Below are 20373 nucleotides of genomic sequence, written 5' to 3'. Positions count from 1 at the left end.
TCTGTCCTCCCGGGCACGGCCGGTCCTGCTCACGGCGCCCGGGGCTGCCCCGCTGCGGGCACCCGCACCCTCGGGGCTGCTGGGAGAGCGGGGCACGGCCACCGCTCCCCGCCTTCCTCCAGGGCCGCCTGGGGGCTCAGGACAGCGGGCTGCTCGTCTCTTGTCCCCCCAGATCTCCTCGCTGTGGGGCGGGAGCGGCTCGGGAGCCGTGTTCGGGACGGCGAGGGCTCCGGGAGCGGTGCCCGGGGGCAGGCGGCGGGGCCGGGCGCTGTCCCGTTTATAGGAGGGCGGCGGGCGGCGGCTGAGCCCTCCCCGTGCCGCAGACGCAAACGGGGCGGTGGCCCCGGTTAAAGGGGAAACTTGACAGCGCCGCCGCCCGCTCCGCTCCGCGCCCGCTCCGCCGCCGCCAGCGCGCTCCGCTCCGCCGCGATGTGAGTACGGAGCGCCCGTCCCGCCGGGGCACGGCCACACCGGGAACGGGGCTGGGGAACGGGCACAGCGGGAACGGGACCGGGGAGAGCCCCGGGGAACGGGCACAGCGGGAACGGGGCCGGGAGAGCCCCGGGGAACGGGCACAGCGGGAACGGGGCCGGGGAGAGCCCCGGGGAACGGGCACAGCGGGAACGGGGCCGAGGAGAGCCCCGGGGAACGGGCACAGAGGGAACGGGGCCGGGGAGAGCCCCGGGGAACGGGGCCGGGGAGAGCCCCGGGGCCCCGCAGCCGAGAGGGAGGGCAGCAGCACCCCCGCTCTGGGCTCTCCAAGGAGAGGGGTCAGGGCAGCCCCCTCCCCTGTTCACCGAGGGGGAGACGGGCTGGGGAAGGTCCCCCCCGGCTCGGGACAGGGTCCAGGAGAGGCTCTGCCGGGGGAGCCGGGGGTAGATGGGCTGAGAGCACCCTCGGAGAAGAGGGGAGGTGATGAGCGCGGTAAAATTCCCCCCGGGGTGGGGGCCGGTTGAATCACCCACACTGCTCCCATGGGTGGGTTTCCCTGCGTAGCGGGGCTGGGGCCGCCCCTCGGGGGCCATGAGCCGGGCCCGAGCCCTCCCGCCCGGCGGGACCGGGAGCGGACATTCCCTTGGGAGGAGAGGGGGACCGGGAGCGGACATTCCCTTGGGAGGAGAGGGGGACCGGACCCCTCCCGGGAGAGGGGCTGGGGGACCCTCTTGGGGACCACCCCCTTTGAAGGTCTCCGGGGAGGGGACTGGGCGGAGGCCCTCGGTGGGACGGGGAGAGCAGGCTCGGGGGAAGATCTCGGGGGGCTCCGGGGCAGATCGGGGAGCGGGCAGAGGGCTCGGACCCCTCTCCGTCGGTGGGGCCCGCGGAGAGAGCCCGAGCGCCGGGCGGGGCAGAGCGGAGCGTTCCCGCTGCCCCCGGCCATACGCACGGACAGACAGACACACGCCCTCAGCATCATCCTTGTCCCGCTGCAGCTCTGCCTCCAGCACCGCCAAGATGCTGCTCCTGCTGCTGGGGATCATCGTGCTGCACGTCACCGTGCTGGTGCTGCTCTTCGTCTCCACCATCGTCAGTGTGAGTTGGGATTTCCCCGCTCCGGGCTAGCGCCGGGCCCGGCCGCGGCGTGGCAAGAGCACGAGGGGTTATTTTTGTTTATGGCTGGTTTTACAGCCTGGCTGTCGGCAGGAGGCCTTTACGGGCTGGGCGCTGGTCTCAGTAACGATGGGATTTGGGAGCCTGGGAGTTTGCACTGTCAGGGGAAGCTGGTGGGACGCTTGGCTGTGCTCTGTGGTGGTGCTCAAGGCATCCACGTTGGTACAGAGACACGAGGGCTGCTGGAAACCATCTCCTCATCATCCCCAGGCTGGTTCACATCGAGGAGCAGCCTCGGAGCACCCCAAATCCCCTCCTTTGGGGTGATGCTGCTCTCCCCTTTCATAAGAGAGCTCCACCTGCTATTGAGCTCCAGGCACAGGACCAGAGCAGCCAGGCCGAGCAGAGCCTCCGGACGGGGCTGGCTGGGCACTGACTCCTCGGCACAGCAGTCCTGCTCCCCAGCTCTCCTCCCCTGGGCTGGGAATGAGGCACAGCCTCCTTTCCTAACCCAGCTTCCCAGGCTGACTCTGTGTGAGCAGCGGCAGGAGCGAGGGCTGGAGGCAGCTCCGAGGCTTCCCAGCACCGTCCCGGGGCTGCAGCCCAGTGAACACGTCAGCTGCTGGGGAGAGGCTGGAATTGGCTTTGAGGCAGCTGCTCTGTGGAGCTGGTGGCTTCCAAGCTTGCTTCACCAGGGGCTTCTTTCCCGGATTATTTTTTTCTTTTTTTTTTTTTTTTTCTTTTTGTGGTAACAGTCACGGAAAACGTTACAAAAATCTTCCGAGCCGTTAGGAATCACGTGGAAGCATTCAAATATCCCGGCCAGCCAGCGGGCGAGGCCGGCCAGGGGAGGGAAGCGCGGCCCCGGCGGGACTCGCTCCGTGCTCGAAGAGCATAAAGAGCTTCTGTTCCTGCGCCGCGGGGCTGAAGCGGTTAAAAGCAAATACCGGGACTGACTTTCCAAACCCCTGTGGACGGAAAAGCGCGTCCCTGGGAGCGCCTGGCCGGGCAGGGGCGCCGAGGCTGCGGCTGCTCGGTGCCGGAGCCTGGGGGGACGCGGTGGCGCTGGGGGGACACGGCCGGGGTGCGGGGGTGCGGGACCCGCTCACGGGCTGTGTCTGACCCGCTCACGGGCTGTGTCTGTCCCGCAGCAATGGCTGGTGAGCGGCGAGCGCGCGGCAGACCTGTGGCAGAACTGCACCACCGGCAACCACTTCCAGTGCACGGCATCCTCCTCCAACGGTGAGTGCCCTCGGATCGGGGCTGTGTCCTCCTGGATCGGGGCTGTGCCCTCCTGGAATCGGGGCTGTGCCCCCCCATGGATCGGGGCTGTGTCCCCTGGAATCGGGACTGTGTCCCCCCCATGGATCGGGGCTGTGTCCCCCGGGATCGGGGCTGTGCCCCCCCCCCATGGATCGGGGCTGTGCCCCCCCCCCCCATGGATCGGGGTTGTGTCCTCGGGATCGGGGCTGTGTCCCCCCCATGGATCGGGGCTGTGTCCCCCCCATGGATCGGGGCTGTGTCCCCCCGGGATCGGGGCTGTGTCCCCCCCCTGGAATCGGGGCTGTGTCCTCGGGATCAGGGCTGTGCCCCCTGGATCGGGGCTGTGTCCCCCCCCTGGATCGGGGCTGTGTCCCCCCCCTGGATCGGGGCTGTGTCCCCCCCATGGATCGGGGCTGTGCCCCCCCCCCCGGGTCGGGGCTGTGTCCCCCCATGGATCGGGGCTGTGTCCCCCCCATGGATCGGGGCTGTGTCCCCCCCTGGGTCGGGGCTGTGTCCCCATGTATCAGGGATGTCCCCCCCATGGATCGGGGCTGTGTCCCCCCCTGGATCGGGGCTGTGTCCCCCCCATGGATCGGGGCTGTGTCCCCCCCATGGATCGGGGCTGTGTCCCCCCCGGGATCGGGGTTGTGTCCCCCCCATGGGTCGGGGCTGTGTCCCCCCATGGATCGGGGCTGTGTCCCCCCCCATGGATCGGGGCTGTGTCCCCCCCATGGATCGGGGCTGTGTCCCCCCCATGGATCGGGGCCCTGAGAAGACCTGATCCAGAGGACACCTGTCCCCTACCTGGAAATCTGTGCTGGTTTTGTGCTGGCACGGGCCGAGGTTTGGGCACAGCCCTGGCCCCGGGGTTTGCTGCGGGGGCTGAGCTGAGTGCCCCCAGGGCACTCAGGGGCACACCGGGGCTGCACGGCCTCCGCGGGGCCCCGCTGGTGAAGGCTGGTGTGTCACACTGTGTGACACCACCCCTGAGCTGGTTGCTGAGGTCAGCAGGGGAGGACAGTGTGCTGACACACCGTGACGTGACGCGCCCTTCCCAGGGTGACCAGTGGCACCAGGAGCACAAAATCCGTGTCCGAGAGTTGGGCGAGCCCGTGCCTCAGTTTCCCTGGAAGACACAGCTAATGCCAGTGGTGCTGGGGCCAGCTTTTGTATTGTTAGCCTGGTTTTTGCTTTCCTGGGAGAACAGATTGTCCCAGGGCAAGCCCCAGTGCCAGAATCCCAGCACCATCCCTGGGACACGGGCACAGCGATGCCGTGTGGCCCTGGTGAGGCTCACAGCCACACGGGGAGCAGTCCGTGCTCCTGGAGGGTGCCTCAGGGGAGGGTTTTTGGAGGTTCCCATCAGAACCCCCATCCTTTGGGAGCACAGCACTCGCGTTCCGCCCGCGGGAGGCGGTGCCCTGCTGTGTCCCCAGGCTGTCCCCGCTGTCCCCGCTCTGGTTCCTCGGGCAGCTCCCGGCCCCGCACAGGTCTCTGCTGACGCCTGCTGGTGTCCGGGCCAGCCGGGAGCGGCTGGATCGCATCCCGAGCCCCTGGAGCCGGGCCCGCATCGGCCGGGCCGGCTATTGCCGCGTCGGCAGCTCCGCTGCAGGGCCAGTCATGCGAGCTGCGAAAGTGCTGAGCCCCCGCTTGTGCTGAGCCCCCGGTTGTGCTGAGCCCCCGATTGTGCTGAGCCCCCGATTGTGCTGAGCCCCGGGTTGTGCTGAAAGGCAGCGCCTGCCCCCAGCAGCCCCGGCGCTCTAAAGCCTCCCCAGATCTTTGGCTTTTCACGCCCGCACCGCTCTTTCTGGATGTTTACAGGACACTCTGTCAGTGCTGAGAGAGCCCTGTCCCAGCTGTGCTTGGGTGGTTTCCGCACACCCGACGGTCCTGCCGGGCTGGGAGTGTCCTCTGCCCGTTCCCAGAGCCTCTGGAGCCTTTCCAGCGCTGATGTTTCATCATTAAAGGGACAATGGCCACGATGATCCTGTTGAAAATGCAGCTGAGCCTCAGCTGAGTTGGGGCGACAGCCCTGATGCAGTGGCATGGCCCATGGACATTTGTAACGTCCCTTCCAACACAAACCAGTCTGGGATTCCAGGATAAAGTGCCCCAGTGAGCTGCCCTGTGAGAAGAAGTTCACTGTGCTCTCTGGCAGCTCTCACTTATCCAAAGGCTCTGCTCTGGCATCAGGACAGAGGGTTTTGCTTGGACAAAACAGCAAGGGGAACAGCAAGGAATCCTTGTCGGGAATTTTGGCAGCACTTCCAGTCTTTACACGGGGGCAGGTTTTGCTTTGGCCATCACGGTGGCCTCTGGGGTGTGGTTATTTGTTCTTCTCTTTTCAGAAGGCAGTGGGACTCAGTGAGTGGAATTTGGGAATTAGATGGTGCTGGGTCGCCTGTGCTCATCATGGATGGGGATTTTTGGGGGGTGGTGATGCTGTGGTGCCCCCTTGGTCTCAGCTGAGCCTCCCCTGTCCTTGTCATACAGGGACCCTTTTCTTAGTGACCTTGGTGTGTATATCCAACAAGAAGCACAACTATTTAATGCAGGTGCCAGCAGGATTTGCTCTGGTGTTTCTGGGGAGGCTCTGGGCTGTGCTCCTCGCCCTGCAGACCCTCCCGTGGGCATGGAGCAGTGCCAGGGCTGGGCACAGCACTGCCAGGCGAGCACTCAGCGCTCTCAGCAGCCCCTGGCAGGCTCTGGGCTGTGCTCCTCGCCCTGCAGACCCTCCTGTGGGCATGGAGCAGTGCCAGGGCTGGGCACAGCGCTGCCAGGTGAGCACTCAGTGCTCTCAGCAGCCCCTGGGCACAGGCTGGGCTGGGTTGGGCTCGGTGGGGCTGAGCTCCCAGCTCCCCAATTCCCCGTGGCCCTCGGTGTGTGAGGGCTGATCCATCCCCGCAGGAGCCCCGGGCACGTTCCCACTCCCTCTCCCTGTACAACGCCTGCTTGTCGCTTTGATTTCTGCATCTGCTGTTAGATAATGCCTTTTTTTTTTCTTCAAGAGGCCGAGAACTATGGAAAAAATGTAGCAATCGTAGCTTGGTTTGCGCTGTCAGACATTCCTGGAGGAGCCTTATCTGAGGAATCCAGCGAGCGCGGCCTGTGGGCCGGCAGGGCCCCGTGCCAGCCCGGCCCAGCAGGGCTCTCCGGGAGATTCCAGCCCAGATCCCCACACTGCCATGGTCCCTCCTCCAAAAATGGCCTTTTCCTCCCTCAGCTGGATGCTCTGTGCAGGAAGGAAGGTTCCTTTGCTGCTGTGTTCTCTCTGGTTGTGGCGGGAGTGCTGAAAGCGGGGAGGCCGTGGGGCCGTCCATGGGATCCCCCCCTCCTGCAGTGCCAGGAGATGTTTGTCCTTCTGTTGTCTTCTCCCCTAAATTCACTTTTTCAAAACTTAAATTCATTTTGCTTGGTTTTTTCTTGCTAGACCATGATGCAAAAGGTACAAGGGTTGATCTTTGCTGTTTATAGCTTAGTTTATTCGTTATTATTTCATCTTTCCCTTGTGGTACGTAGTCTCTATCACACCAATGGTGTCTTTTCTATCGCCTATACTGGGCCTAGTAAATGCTTTAGTTGAGTGTAGGGAGTAGCTTTGTTGTTCCAGGTCATATTCCAAGGCAACTTCTCCTTTGAGTGGCCTGCCCACAGGCAGGCTGGAGGTTTGGGGGTGTGTTAAAGGGAAAAGGAGACCCTAAACCTTGGCAAGTGCCCAATCACTGGGTGCTGGGGGCTCTGGGATATCCATGCTGGTTTGCTGATGTGGTGGCCACAAGCAAAGCCCAGGTGCTCACCCAGAGCAGACATTATTGATGTTAATAATGGGTGACACCAGCTTAACCCAGGCAGGGCTGAGCCCTCTCTGCCAGCCCTGGGGGACTGAAACTCATCCCTTGGTGCTCTGAAATCACCTGAGGGGCACTCACAGGATCCCAGATGGTTTGGGCTGGAAGGGACCCTAAATCCCACCCAGTGCCACCCCTGCCATGGCAGGGACACCTCCACTGTCCCAGGGACACCCCCACTGTCCCAGGGACACCTCCACTGTCCCAGGTGCTCCAGCCCCAGTGTCCAGCCTGGCCTTGGGCACTGCCAGGGATGCAGGGGCAGCCCCAGCTGCTCTGGGCGCCTGTGCCAGGGCCTGCCCACCTCTGGGTAAAGAATTTACTCCTAAAATCTAAAAATCTCCTATTCCAAGAGAATATTTCATATTTCAGATCAGTTTGTCCCGTAACTTTCTTGCCTTTAATAGGAAAGGGATTTCCTATGCTTAAAGCCAATTTTTTATTGTTGCTTGTTCTTCTTACAAAGAGCATCTGCTAAGGAGAGCTTGGGAGCTGCTGCTGAGTTTTTCTCAGCTGCCCCAGATGTCTTTGGCTCCCATTTCTTCTGTGAGACGAGGGCTCAGACAGCCTTCCCTGCCATATTTGTGCTCTGGCCCACAGAGGAACAGCAGGAAGAGGGCAGCATGTGGCCAAAGGATGACTGCCAAGCCAGAAGAAGGGGTGGGGGTGTCCCCTGCAGAGTGTGGTGCTGGAAAACCCTTCAACCTGCTTCTTCTGGGCCTTGGTGAGCCCCCTGGATGTCCCTGCGGGCTCAGGCTGAGTGACCCTGCCCTAGGTCTGTGGGCCAAGGCCCCACTGCTGCCCACTCCTGCTGCTGGACTGGCCATCCCTGAGCCTCGGGAGGATCTGCAGTGATGGATCTGCCACCTCAGCACAGGCCAGCAGGAGGCCAGAGCCACCACCACCACCAGGGAGAGGAGCTGCCTTGGGCTTTTGGAGCTGCTGCAAGGAGCTTTTCATGGTGCCAGCAGCTTTCTGCTGCCTCAGCTGCATCAGGAGTGCCTCTGCAGGATGTGAGCTCCTGTGGGATGTGGCAGCTCTGGATCTCCTTCCCTCATGGACTTCTTGGATGGAGCTTCAAGGAGAAGGAAAGAGAGGAGAGCCAAGAGGAAAAGAGGAGGAGAGGAGAAGACAGAGGTTTGAGGGGTTCATCTCCATCTGAAGGAGCTCAGGAGAGGAGCAGGAGGCCTTGGAGGACTCGGAGCTCTGTGTTCAGTCCCTGCCTCCCGCGGCCCCAGGGCTCCCCTCCTGCTCATCCCCACCACCCTGGGAGCTCCTTGGAGCCCCCTTTGCCTCTGGGATTGCCAGCAACACCCAGATCCAGCACAGCCTGCTGGCTCCCAGGCCATGGAGATGGGAGGACTGGGAAGGAGCAGCGGGAATGTCTGGCTGGGCCACAGCAGGAGAAAGCTGCACTGGAGCTGCACTGGAGCTGGGCTGGCCCTGGAGCTTCCCTGGGATAGTGCAGTGCCTCGGCTGGACAGAGGGCAGGAGGGATCCCTGTGGGACAGGAGAGGGGTCTCAGAAGGACAGGAGAGGGTCCCTGCAGGAGAGGGGCTTCTCCTGGCAGCCTGGGCTGCTGCCTCTGTACCCGCGCTGCTCCTGACCCTGCTGAGACCCAACTTGCAGCATGGAGCAGCAGGTGTTACAGCTGGGACATGAATTGCCCTCCTTCCCTCCAGCTTTGGCTGCGTTATGTGCTGCAGTTACCTCCTTAATGGATGTTTTCTTCTCCAGAAGTGGTTGCTTTTTAAATGCACAGTGTACACACTTGGCAGAGGGAAAGCTCCATCTGCAGAACATTCCCATCAGCTGCAGATCCCAGCACAGAGGGGTTTTAATGCCCAGCACTCATTTAGGGAGCTCTTACAGCAGTGGACAAGCTGAGCTCTAAAAAGTGTCTTCAGTGTGCACTTTGGTTTTCACTTTGGTGTGAATTAAACCCTGGGGAGGTGATGCCTGTCCTCCAAGGCCTCTGCTCCTGCACAAGGGCACGTTTCACTACCCTGTCAGTCCTGTCAGGGCATAAAACCCCTCTGCAAACAGGGCTGGGGCTCTGCTGCCCAGGCTGGGCTGGCTGCTCTCTGTCTGGGAGATTGAGCTGCAATTCCTGCTCTGGGCTCCAATTCCTGCTCTGGGTTTCTTTCTTTCCTGCTGGATTTTAGGGCAGTGAAACATGGTCTTTATCTTCCCAGGGCTGAAGTCTTCTCCCTGCTGTTGTAAGCAGTGCTGTGAGCACATCAGGGCCTGCAGAACTTCAAGGAAAATTCAAATTTGCTCTGTAAGAACTCCTTGCCTTGTGCCTGGCTGCCTTTGTGACAGGGCTGTGCCCACTCCCGCCGTGCAGGGTGTTATCTGTCCCTTCCACGCTGCTTCCTTTCCTCCTTCCTCCTGAAGAACGCAGATATAAACACAGAGCTGAAGAGATGCAGGGGAAAAATGGGATAACCAGCTCGCTGCCCAGGGGAAACCACAAATAACAGCCTGTGAGTAAACAGTGCTGACAGCCCAGCTGCAGCTCTGGGAAACTTGCTGTGTTTGGGATCCCGAGGGCTGGCCATGGCACCGACAGCAAAGGGTTAAAGGCACGTGGGGCTGAGCCCGCAGAATCCCCACCTGCAGTTATAGGGGTGGTTTTAAACGCATTAAAGGCAATTAGCTGTCCTAATCCAGCTGGAGTCTGTGGGCAGCTGGCGTGGAGTTAATGGAGCTCTGGAACTCGCGGGTCTCAGTCCTGGGCTGGGATTCTGCCCTTTGTTTTCACAGAGAGGTCAGCACAAGTCAGCAAAGGGCTGGATGTGAGCTCAGAGCTCTGGGCTGCGGGATCATCTCCTGCTCTCCCTGCTGCCAGGCTGGCTGCCCAAACCCTCTGGCCACGGTGGGCTCCCCCCTCACGCTGCCTTTCTGTGCCTCTGACACGGCTCTTTATTACAATGGGATTCTGCAAAGCCCCTGTAAATCATTTGCATTCAGAAGCAAAAACCGGGCAGGGGAGGCGGATGCAATTAAAGGGCAGCTCAGCTCAGCTCAGCTTTCCGTCTAGACAGCCCTCTCCTAAAATAACCAGCAGTGGGAGCATCCACCTCGAGCAGAAAGGCTCCTCTCGGCCGGATCCCGTGGCCTTTGCATCACAAAGGACTCGGCTTTCTGGTCCGAGGGAGCTGCAGGGCTTGGCTCCGAGCTGGGAGAGGGTGGGAGGAGGGCTCAGCTTCCCCTCTCAGCCGGGATGGGAGCCCTGTCTGTGCTGGGCAATGGAGGCAGGTGCCCTTCAGCACTGCACATCCTCCAGGCACTCGGAGCTCTGACCTGAGCAAGGATTCCGGATGATTTTGGTGGAGCTGGAGCTGCCTCATCCCATTCCCACTGGTGGAGGACAGCCAGAGCTGCAGGGGCAGGTGGGGCTGAGGCAGGGGGGGTTTCCCTGCTCAGCTACTGAGATAGGAAATGCATTGGACGTTTTGTGTGCACATTGCACTGAAATCCACTCTGGCATTTCCTGTGCACAGGGACCCGCTGTGCTGGAGTGAGGGAAGGCCAGCACTGGAAATGGGCAGTGCCAGGAGGGGAAGGACCAGGCTGGCTGTGGGGAGCAGGGGCTGCTCTGGGGGGCTCCAGAGCTTTGGGAGCAGGGGCTGTGTCTGCTCCATTGCCTGAACACCCAGAGACAAGAGGCAGAGGGCCGGGGTAGAAATCCTGCTCCAGAGTCAGACACAGACCTGGCTGAGTGGTGCAGGATGCTCCTGCAGCCCTGGGTTTGCTGGCAGTGCCATGGGTCACCCCTGCCACCACGGCTGTGCCTCACCCTCGGGGCCAAACCCCGCTCTGCCCTCCCCGAGCACAGCTCACAGGGGTTTGGGGGGGCCTGTGGTCACTTCTGGGGCAGGCCTTGCCCTGGGCAGTCCCGATGGCCCCGTTTGCTGCTCCGGAGGTGGCTGAGCTGAAGGACAGCTTTGTTTGGAAGTTTTTCCACTTCAGCCATTTGCTGCAGGGAGCCGATTCTGCAGGCAGGGAACTGAAATCGGTGGGAGTAAAAGTGTGGCAGAGACATGGGGCTGAGTCTGAGGCCTCAGGGCTGCCTAATGAAGGATCCAGCCCCAAGCAGGATTTTTCTGCCTTTCACTGGGTGGTTTGTGCCTCAGTTTACCTGCACTGAGTCCTGCATTTTGATTTCAAACCTTAGAAGGGAAGGGGAAGGCAGAGGTTTCTGTGAGCACTGCCTCTTTCTGTCAAGCTGCAGCAGCTCAGGGCATGGGGCTGCATTTTGCTTGTTTATTTATATTTTTTTTACGTGGGGTTTACACACCCACTAGGCCTGGAAATAGCTGAGCAGTGACTCACACGGGCTGGTTTAGCTGGTCTGCTCTGGGACACAGCTGCGTTTGGCAGCTGGGGATGACTTCCAAAAGGTCCAGCTCCACAGGGGCACAGGGTGTTTTCCTCCCTGTGTGTTTACTTGCCCTCGGAGCTCAGCCAGCGTGGTGTCCCAGAACTCATGGCTTTGGTGTTTGAGGCACAGCTGAGCAGAGTCAGTGCCCATGGTTTGGTGTTTGCAGTACAACAGAGCTCAGTGTCCATGGTTTGGTGTTTGAGGCACAGCTGAACAGAGCTCAGTGCCCATGGTTTGGTGTTTGCAGTACAACAGAGCCTGGTGCCCATGGTTTGGTGTTTGAGGCACAGCTGAGCAGCCAGGGCTGGGCACTGAGCTGGGGGTGTTTGAGTCTCTGTCTGCAGGTGAGGCTTTTGTCTCTGCTCTGTTTTGTGGCAAACACTCCCAGGGCAGTGCCAGGCCTGTGATCTGTTGCATTCCAGCAGCTGGGCCATGGCAGCCCCGTGGCACCCGAAGTCCTGCAGCACTGTGCCCGGGCTGGGGGTCTCAGCAGTGGGACAGCGCCAGGCACAGCCCCCAGCTGCTCCCAAACCCACGGGAGCCAGGCTGGGCTGGTGGCACGGCCATGGGCACAGCAGGGCCTCCATGTGCCCGCGCTGAGGCGTCTGTGTGTCTGTCTGTCCCCAGAATGGCTGCAGTCTGTCCAAGCCATGATGATCCTCTCCGTCATCTTCAGCGTGCTGTCGCTGTTCCTGTTCTTCTGCCAGCTCTTCACGCTCACCAAGGGCGGCCGCTTCTACATCACCGGAGTCTTCCAGATCCTGGCAGGTCAGTGGGGCCAAGGGTGCCACTGCCACTGCCATGGGCCCTGGTGCCACTGTGGCCAGGCTGTGGGCACCCAGGGGCCTGGAGAGGGGAACAACTCCTAGGGAAGGGAAGGGGAGGGAAGGGAAGGGAAGGGAAGGGAAGGGAAGGGAAGGGAAGGGAAGGGAAGGGAAGGGAAGGGAAGGGAAGGGAAGGGAAGGGAAGGGAAGGGAAGGGAAGGGACAATTCGGGGGTGTTGAGGATGGGATCCTGGGATGAAATCCAGCTCCTGGACTGTTGTGCATCCAGGCTCTTCTGCCCTTGCACAGGGAAGGTGCCAGAGGTTTCTGCCCCAGCCAGGGAGGCTCTGGAGGGACAGGGTGCCAAAGCTGGGGGCAGTAGATCACAGGGATGCTGGAAGCAGAGCTCTGCCTGTGCCCCAGGGTGGGATGTTAGATGTCCAGGGTGGCTCTGCTGGCTCTGGGACCCTTCACCAGGCTGGGTGAGGCTTCCACAGCTGCTGGAGGGGTGGGGAAAGTCGTGACAATCCTGTTTTGGCAAAAGAGGGCTCGGTGATTATTTATAAACTTGCCATGAGGGGGCCTGGTGCTTTCCCCATGAGCACAGAGCCCTGGAGCTGCAGGGTGAGCTCTGGCTTGGGCTGTCAGCTGCTATTTTTAACTCTTTGAGAACTCAGTGCTGGAAAGGAGCCATAGCTCATGTCCTAGGCTGCAGCTCCCCGAGCACTGATGTTGTAAAGCCACTGGCTCTGTTTATGTTTCCACATATGAAACCAGTGGAGAGGATTTTCAAGAGTTCAGGCTAAAAAATGTAATTGTGCTTCGAGATCCTGGCTGCATTAGGACAGAGTGTCTGGGGAGAAGACTGATTCTTTCCTAGAGCTTTAGATGTTAGACTAGAAGCCACCCGAGGTCCTGCTATTTTATCAGTGGAAAAACTCATTCACTGAGCTTAGACTTTAAACTGTCTGGCCATCCTCTAAGCAACTGGCCTTCCCAAACCCTGGTGAAATCCAGAGCTAAGCTTTATTGGCTTGAACTCCATGATGAGTGGATCTGCTTGGCCACAGTGCCAGTGGAGTTCAGATCAGTTCACCACCTCTGGAAAAAGAGATGTATGGAAACCCCTTAGAGCCACGGAGCCAAGGAGAGGAAATGGGCATTAATAATGCAATTACCTGCAATTACCTCTGTTAGAGCTTCTCTAATAGACCTGGGAGCAGAAGGCTTCTCTCTGCTGGTGAGCCCTCACTGTCAGAGGAGGAGAGCAGGGACTGCAGCCCTCCTGTCTGGTGTCCCCAGGGGATGCAGGGTCAGACCTACAGTCTCCTTGGGCTGTGGGGTAATGGGTTAATGCCATGCCCAGCCAGTGTGAAGGACAGAGGACGTGCGTCCTCCTTGCATCCAGATTCCCTGTGGCCAGGGAACTGAAGGCAGAGCTCTGGATCAGGTGGGCACTGCTGGCTGTCCTTGCTCTTCTCCCTGCCAGGGCTGGAGGAGGAGGCTCAGGCCAGTTTTGATCCTTGTGGCCCTCAGTGCCAGAGTTGTTGGTAGGAAACAGGGCATGGCTGTGCCAGCACTGCCAGGAGATGGGGACAGCTTTGGTCACAGGAGCTGAGCCCGTTCTGGTCTCCCTGCTGCTGTGGGAGCCTGGCCAGGAGCACTGGGCTCTGCTGGGTGCCAGAGCTGGGCAGAGCTGCCCTGAGAGCCAGGGAGGAGGCCAGGGGCCGGTACCCAGTGCAGGGACCCCAGCCAGGAGAGGGGAGGAAGAGAAGGGTGAGGCCACTTTGGTGTGTGATGCAGCAGCCAGGCAGGATCACCCCCAGCACCTCCTCACAGCTTGGAATCACCCCCAAAGCCCAGCTGGGTTTGTCCTGATGGGCTCACGGGCACCAAAAGGCCCTCAAAGGCTCCCCTGCATCCTCGGTGGGTCCAGCATGTCCATGGGTAGCTCAGCATGGCAGGGATGTGGGTTTGGGCCCCTCGGGGTCTGACCCAGCTCCTGCATCCTTCTCATCATCACTTCCATCTCTTCCCTCCCACCCCTCTCCCCCCAGAGCTGCTGGGCTGCAGAGGGGGCTCACTCTGCAGGGCTGTGCCTGCCCTCATCCCACAGCTCTTTGCAAACACCTGCCCTGGGGAGCTGCCCTGGTCCCTCTGCAGGGCTGGGGCTGCTCTGGCACTGACAAACCCTGGGAACAAATGTCGGGAAGCGTTTGCCCTCCTGGCCTGCCAGAGCAGCACGCTCCCAAAGCCAGGCTCTGCAGGGATGGTGGCTGCATTATTGCTTGCAGCTGGCTGCAGCTGGGCCTCCCTGCCCAGCTGTTGTGAGCCCAGAGCAGGGCAGGTGCCCCAGCAGTGCAGTGCAGCCATGGCCAGGCTCCTGCTGCAGACAATTGCTGCTGTATCTGGCCTCTGGAGGTGACTGGGCCACACGCCCGTCCCCTGTCCCCAGACAATGGCTGTGCTCTCTGTGCCCGGGCCGGGCAGTGGGAGTTGGCTCCCGTGCTTGGAGAATGGAAACTGCTCCTTAATGAAGTGAATTCCCACTTGCGCACTTTCCCTGAACAAAAGGAGCAGTGTCGAGTGGAACTGCAGCTCAAATATCACCGTGCTGAGATGTAGGTGGTCCTGAGGGCCGGGCAGGGGATGTGGAACTCGGCTCCAACAACAGCCCCACGACTGGATAATAGAACTGCTGGGATGGACTCAAAGAGCTCGTTTGGGGCAGGAATAGAGGTGGCTTTGTGTGCGCTCTGGGCGGTGCCCACCCCTGGTGGGGCTGTTTGCAACAACAAACCCTTAAACACTGCCCACGGGGGCTGGGCACCCCTGGGACCCCCACGGCCCTGGATGGGCACGGGGGCCATGAGGGATGAGCCGTGGGCATGGAAGGGTTTGCAGGGAGCTGGGGTTTGTGGGGACCAGGGTTTGCTGGGAATGGGGTTTGTGGGGACCAGGGTTTGTGGGGACCAGGGTTTGTGGGGACCAGGGTTTGTGGGGACCAGGGTTTTCAGGGAACAGGGTTTTCAAGGAACAGGGTTTGCTGGGAATGGGGTTTGTGAGGACCAGGGTTTGCTGGGAATGGGGTTTGCTGGGAACAGGGTTTGTGAGGAACAGGGTTTGTGGGGACCAGGGTTTGTGGGGACCAGGGTTTACTGGGAATGGGGTTTGCTGGGAATGGGGTTTGCAGTTGAGCTTCTGGTGCAGCTGTGAAGGATGGGGGATCCCAGCCAGAGCATCCTGAGGCCCAGCTGGGTTTGGGGTTTTTGTCACCTAGAGAGGTGATACAGACACCTTGCTTTGAAAGCCCAGCTCTGAGTGTGCCCTCCTGCAGCACTGCGGGGAGGTGGCTCAGGCCAGGCTTTACACAAGGCACCAGGGGAGCGGGGTTGGTGTGGAGCAGCATCCCTGGTCTGCCTGAGGGATGGCTTAGCCCAGGTGGTGCTCCAGAGCCTCTGGCTTTGCTTGCTGAGCGTGGCAGAGACATCCCTGCTCCCCTCCAGCCAGGCCAGAGCCCACAGCATCCCCTCCCAAACCTCCCAGGTGACGGGACCCGAGGGGGCAGAGCAGAGCCAGCCCCTGTGCTGGTGCTGGCTGCTGCCTTGTGTCACTTGGCTCCCAGCAGGGACTGTCCTGTGTGTCACTGACTGTGCCCCGTGTGTCACTGAATGTCCCCTGTGTCACTGACTGTGCCCCGTGTGTCACTGACTGTCCCCTGTGTCACTGACTGTCCCGTGTGTCACTGACTGTCCCTGTGTGCCTGGGGCTCCCAGCAGGGACTGTCCTGTGTGTCACTCACTGTCCCATGCTGTCACTGACTGTCCCCTGTGTCACTGACTGTGCCCCGTGTGTCACTGACTGTCCCATGTGTCACTCACTGTCCCGTGTGTCACTGACTGTCCCATGTGTCGCTGACTGTCCCGTGTGTTACTGACTGTCCCATGTGTCACTGACTGTCCCCCGTGTGTCACTGACTGTCCCATGCTGTCACTGACTGTCCCATGTGTCGCTGACTGTCCCGTGTGTCACTGACTGTCCCATGTGTCACTGACTGTCCCCCATGTGTCGCTGACCGTCCCCTGTGTCACTGACTGTCCCCTGTGTCACTGACTGTCCCGTGTGTCACTGACTGTCCCGTGTGTCACTCACTGTCCCGTGTGTCACTGACTGTCCCGTGTGTCACTCACTGTCCCGTGTGTCACTGACTGTCCCGTGTGTCACTGACTGTCCCATGCTGTCACTGACTGTCCCATGCTGTCACTGACTGTCCCGTGTGTCACTGACTGTCCCCTGTGTCACTGACTGTCCCGTGTGTCACTGACTGTCCCGTGTGTCACTCACTGTCCCGTGTGTCACTGACTGTCCCGTGTGTCACTGACTGTCCCATGCTGTCACTGCCTGTCCCGTGTGTCACTCACTGTCCCGTGTGTCACTGACTGTCCCATGCTGTCACTGACTGTCCCATGTGTCTCTGACTGTCCCATGTGTCACTCACTGTCCCGTGTGTCACTGACTGTCCCGTGTGTCACTGACTGTCCCATGCTGTCACTGCCTGTCCCATGTGTCACTGACTGTCCCATGTGTCACTCACTGTCCCATGTGTCGCTGACTGTCCCGTGTGTCACTGACTGTCCCGTGTGTCACTCACTGTCCCATGTGTCGCTGACTGTCCCATGCTGTCACTCACTGTCCCCTGTGTCACTCACTGTCCCATGTGTCACTGACTGTCCCGTGTGTCACTCACTGTCCCGTGTGTCACTGACTGTCCCCTGTGTCACTGACTGTCCCATGCTGTCACTGACTGTCCCATGCTGTCACTGACTGTCCCATGCTGTCACTGCCTGTCCCGTGTGTCACTCACTGTCCCATGTGTCACTCACTGTCCCATGTGTCGCTGACTGTCCCGTGTGTCACTGACTGTCCCCGTGCTGCCTCGCAGGGCTGTGCGTGATGAGCGGCGCTGCCATCTTCACCGTGAGGCACACGGACTGGCACCAAGCCTCGGAAAGCACCTCCTACGGCTTCGCCTACATCCTGGCGTGGCTGGCCTTCCCCCTGGCCCTGGCCAGCGGCATCGTCTACGTCATCCTGCGGAAGCGCGAGTGACGCCGCGGGACGGGGCCGCGGCACCGTGACCTCCTCACCAGGGACGGGGCAGAATAGACGAGAAAACGGAAAAGAAAATTAACCAAAAAACCAGAAAAACAAAAAAAAAAAAGGAATCAACCCTCCCATCCAAACCAAACCCGACCGACCCCCAGAGGAAACACTCAAAGGGTTCCTTGTTAATTGAAGATGTATATAGTATCTATGGTTTAAAAAACCTATTTATAACACTTTTTACATATATGTACATAGTCTTGTTTGCTTCTGTTGACCATGCGCTGTTTTAAAGCCTAAAGCAAGTGCCTAAGGAACTCTCACTCCTAACAGTGTAACAGAGCGCAGTGATTTCTCTCTCATGCAAAATCCTCTTTGAGCTGACCTCTCCTGCCCTGTCCCGGCCCGTCAGAGCCCCCAGCTCTGGTTTTAGGCTGGCGTGGATCAGCCATGCCTGGTTCCACAGCCAGGGCTGGGCCCTGCTCCTGCCACATGCTGTGATCCACAGGGCACGTCCAGATCTGACGGGAGACGCTTCCAAAAGGTTTGAAGGATTTTGGAGCAAAGGCTTTGATTGCCCCAAGTGCCTAAATGACTTATGTGCCTAAGTCCCACTGCCTTGCCGCCACACCCGCTGGGAATTTGGGCTTTTAAATCACTTAGGCCGAGCTGCAGCCCAGCCCGGGCCCTCCTCCCTGGCGCGGCTGCCGGGGCCGGGCTGTGCCGAGCGCTGGGAGCTGCTGCTCCCAGCCTGGGACGTGCTCTGCCCCTGCCGTGGAGCTGAGCTGCCCCTGAAATCCAATACCACATGTATGAAATGGTGCTATCTATTTACCATTCCTTACCCTGCTACGCCATTTAACCTTAGTCACTGGAAATTCAGTTAACGACCTTGAGGTAAACAACCAAGCTAGAAATGAGAAATAATTCTGTGTAATATAAATGAGCTATAACTGCTTTTGTACTTAGATTTGCTCTTACTATTATTTTTAATAAAGCATTTATAACCAAGATTCCTTTTTCCCCTCCGTGGTGCAGAGGAACAGAAGCAGCTCTGGCCGGAGCCCGTGAGGCTCTGGCACCAGAGCAACATGTGAGTCCTCTGTATTTCAGCAACGAGTCTGGCCATGAATGGAACAGGCACCAGCACAGACCCCAGGCTGCCTCTGAGGACTCCAGACACTGTTGCTTTTTTTGGTTAATCTTGGGGTTTTTTGGGGTTCTACTTTTTTTTTTTTTTTTTTTTTTTGCTTTGCCTTTCTGATTTTATATCGACTGTGTGGACTAAGAAGCAATGAAATAAAAGTCAGAATAACTCAGGTGCTTCTGCTTGTTTGGGGGGTTAGAGCTGGACTCTGCTCCACCAGCCTGCTTGGCATCACAAGCCATCCACAGCCATCCCATGGCATCATGGAATCACAGAGTGATTTGTGTTGGAAGGGACAGCAAATCCCATCCTGTTTCCCTGGCTCTCCAGTGGGGCTGCAAACACACAGCACAGCTCGGTGGGGATGGGAGCTGCTGGGTGACCCCTGCACCAGGGGGCTTCGGCACCTCCTTTGCCCATTTCCCCTGTTACCCCCCACCCCGTTATCCCCCATTATTTCCTGTTATTCCCCCCGTTATTCCCCCATTATTTCCCCCATTATCCCCCCGTAATTCCCCCCATTATCCCCCCGTAATTCCCCCGTTATCCCCTCCATTATCCCCACATTATTCCCCCCATTATCCCCCATTATTCCCCATTATCCCCCCCATTATTCCCCGATATCCCCCCCGTTATTGATCCCGTTATTCCCCCCGTTTTCGCCCGTTATTCCCCTCGTTATTCCCCCCGTTATCCCCTCCGTTATTCGCCCGTTATCCCTCCGTTATTCGCCCCATTATTCCCCCGTTATCGCCCCCATTATTCCCCCCGTTATTTCCCCCCGGTATTGATCCCGTTATTCCCCCCGTTATCTCCTGTTATCTCCCCCCGTTATTCCCCCTAGTCCCCCCGTTATTCCCCGTTATTCCCCGTTATTCCCCGTTATTTCCCAGCCCGTTCCCGTCGGTCCCGGCCGAGCGCGGAGCGCGGGCGCCCTCCGGTGGCTGCGGGCGGAGCGGCGGCCGCGGGACCCCCGAGCTCCGCCGGGCTGGGGACAAACAGGGCCGGGCTTGGGGACAAACAGAGGCGGGCTTGGGGACAAACAGGGCCGGGCTGGGGACAAAAACGGCCGGGCTTGGGGACACTGCCTGGCTTGGGGACAAACAGGGCCGGGCTGGGGACAGGACCGGGATCCAGGGGCAGCCCCAGCTGCTCTGGGCACCCTGTGCCAGGGCCTGCCCACCCTGCCAGGGAACAATTCCTGATTCCCAGTATCCCATCCAGCCCTGCCCTCTGGCAGTGGGAGCCATTCCCTGTGTCCTGTCCCTCCATCCCGTGTCCCCAGTCCCTCTGCAGCTCTCCTGGAGCCCCTTCGGGCCCTGGCAGGGGCTCTGAGCTCTCCCCAGCAGCAGCAGAGCTTTCCTTTTCTCTTCCTTTCTCCAGGTGAGCCCCCAGCTGTCCCAGCCTGGTCCCCGGGCCGCTGCCCGATCAGCTGTGAGCACTCCCTGAGCTAAATGAGCCCGAATTTCAGCGCTCCCCGGGGCTCCAGCCCAATTAAATTCCAAACAGCCCATAAAGCAGCGAGCAGAGCACAACAGCAGCAGCGCGGCACGAAACGGCAGAGGGGTGAAAAAAATATTCGGGAAGTTTCTTTAATGTGTGTTGTGTCATAAAAGCAATTGTTTAAATGGCTTTTGCGGCGTTCTCAGCAGTAAATACTCCTGGAAAATGCGCTCAGCAGATCTCATCTCCCTCTTTCATTTACTGCCTTGTAAATTGAAAAATTACGGTGGGAATTGAAGCTGTGGGTGCCCGGGCACGGCTGCGGCTCCAGCCCCGCTCCGGCCGGGCGGGGGCGGCCCCGGACCGCGAACGGGAGCGCGGGGCGGCGGCGGGGCCGGGCCGGGCCGAACCGAACCGAACCAAACCGGGCCGAACCGAGCTGAGCTGGGCTGAGCTGAGCGGGACCGAGCCCAGCCGGGCCGAGCCGAACCGAGCTGAGCTGGGCTGAGCTGTGCGGGACCGAGCCCAGCCGGGCCGAACCGAGCTGAGCTGGGCCGAGCTGGGCTGAGCTGTGCGGGACCGAGCCCAGCCGGGCCGAGCCGAACCGAACCGAGCTGAGCTGGGCTGAGCTGGGCTGAGCTGTGCGGGACCGAGCCCAGCCGGGCCGGGCCGAACCGAACCGAACCGAACCGAACCGAGCTGAGCTGGGCCGAGCTGGGCTGAGCTGTGCGGGACCGAGCCCAGCCGGGCCGAACCGAGCTGAGCTGGGCCGAGCTGGGCTGAGCTGTGCGGGACCGAGCCCAGCCGGGCCGAACCGAGCCGAGCTGGGCCGAGCTGGGCTGAGCTGAGCGGGACCGAGCCCAGCCGGGC

At 60.3% G+C, this 20373-nt stretch overlaps 1 protein-coding gene across 1 annotated transcript; it reads left to right on the top strand.

Moving 5' to 3' along the window:
• The first annotated feature begins 319 nt into the window (after nt 1–319).
• PMP22 (peripheral myelin protein 22) lies at nt 320–17924 on the top strand. The gene is made up of 5 exons (XM_054644962.2): nt 320–431; nt 1431–1530; nt 2700–2790; nt 11674–11814; nt 16753–17924. The coding sequence occupies exons 2-5, from the start codon at nt 1453–1455 to the stop codon at nt 16917–16919; spliced, it is 477 nt and encodes a 158-aa protein (XP_054500937.1). The 5' UTR covers nt 320–431; nt 1431–1452; the 3' UTR covers nt 16920–17924.
• Nucleotides 17925–20373: the final 2449 nt, after the last annotated feature.

This window comes from Agelaius phoeniceus, chromosome 19 (assembly GCF_051311805.1).
Source record: "Agelaius phoeniceus isolate bAgePho1 chromosome 19, bAgePho1.hap1, whole genome shotgun sequence".
NCBI classification, from domain to species: Eukaryota; Metazoa; Chordata; class Aves; order Passeriformes; family Icteridae; genus Agelaius; species Agelaius phoeniceus.
This window is presented reverse-complemented; position numbering and strand designations above follow the sequence as displayed.

Bases quoted from the DNA above. Each gene is read 5' to 3' on its own strand.
- PMP22 (XM_054644962.2), top strand. From the start codon at position 1,453: ATGCTGCTCCTGCTGCTGGGGATCATCGTGCTGCACGTCACCGTGCTG. The intron at 2,791-11,673 runs GTGAGTGCCCTC...GTCTGTCCCCAG, and splicing joins CACGGCATCCTCCTCCAACG to AATGGCTGCAGTCTGTCCAA. The intron at 11,815-16,752 runs GTCAGTGGGGCC...GCTGCCTCGCAG, and splicing joins AGTCTTCCAGATCCTGGCAG to GGCTGTGCGTGATGAGCGGC.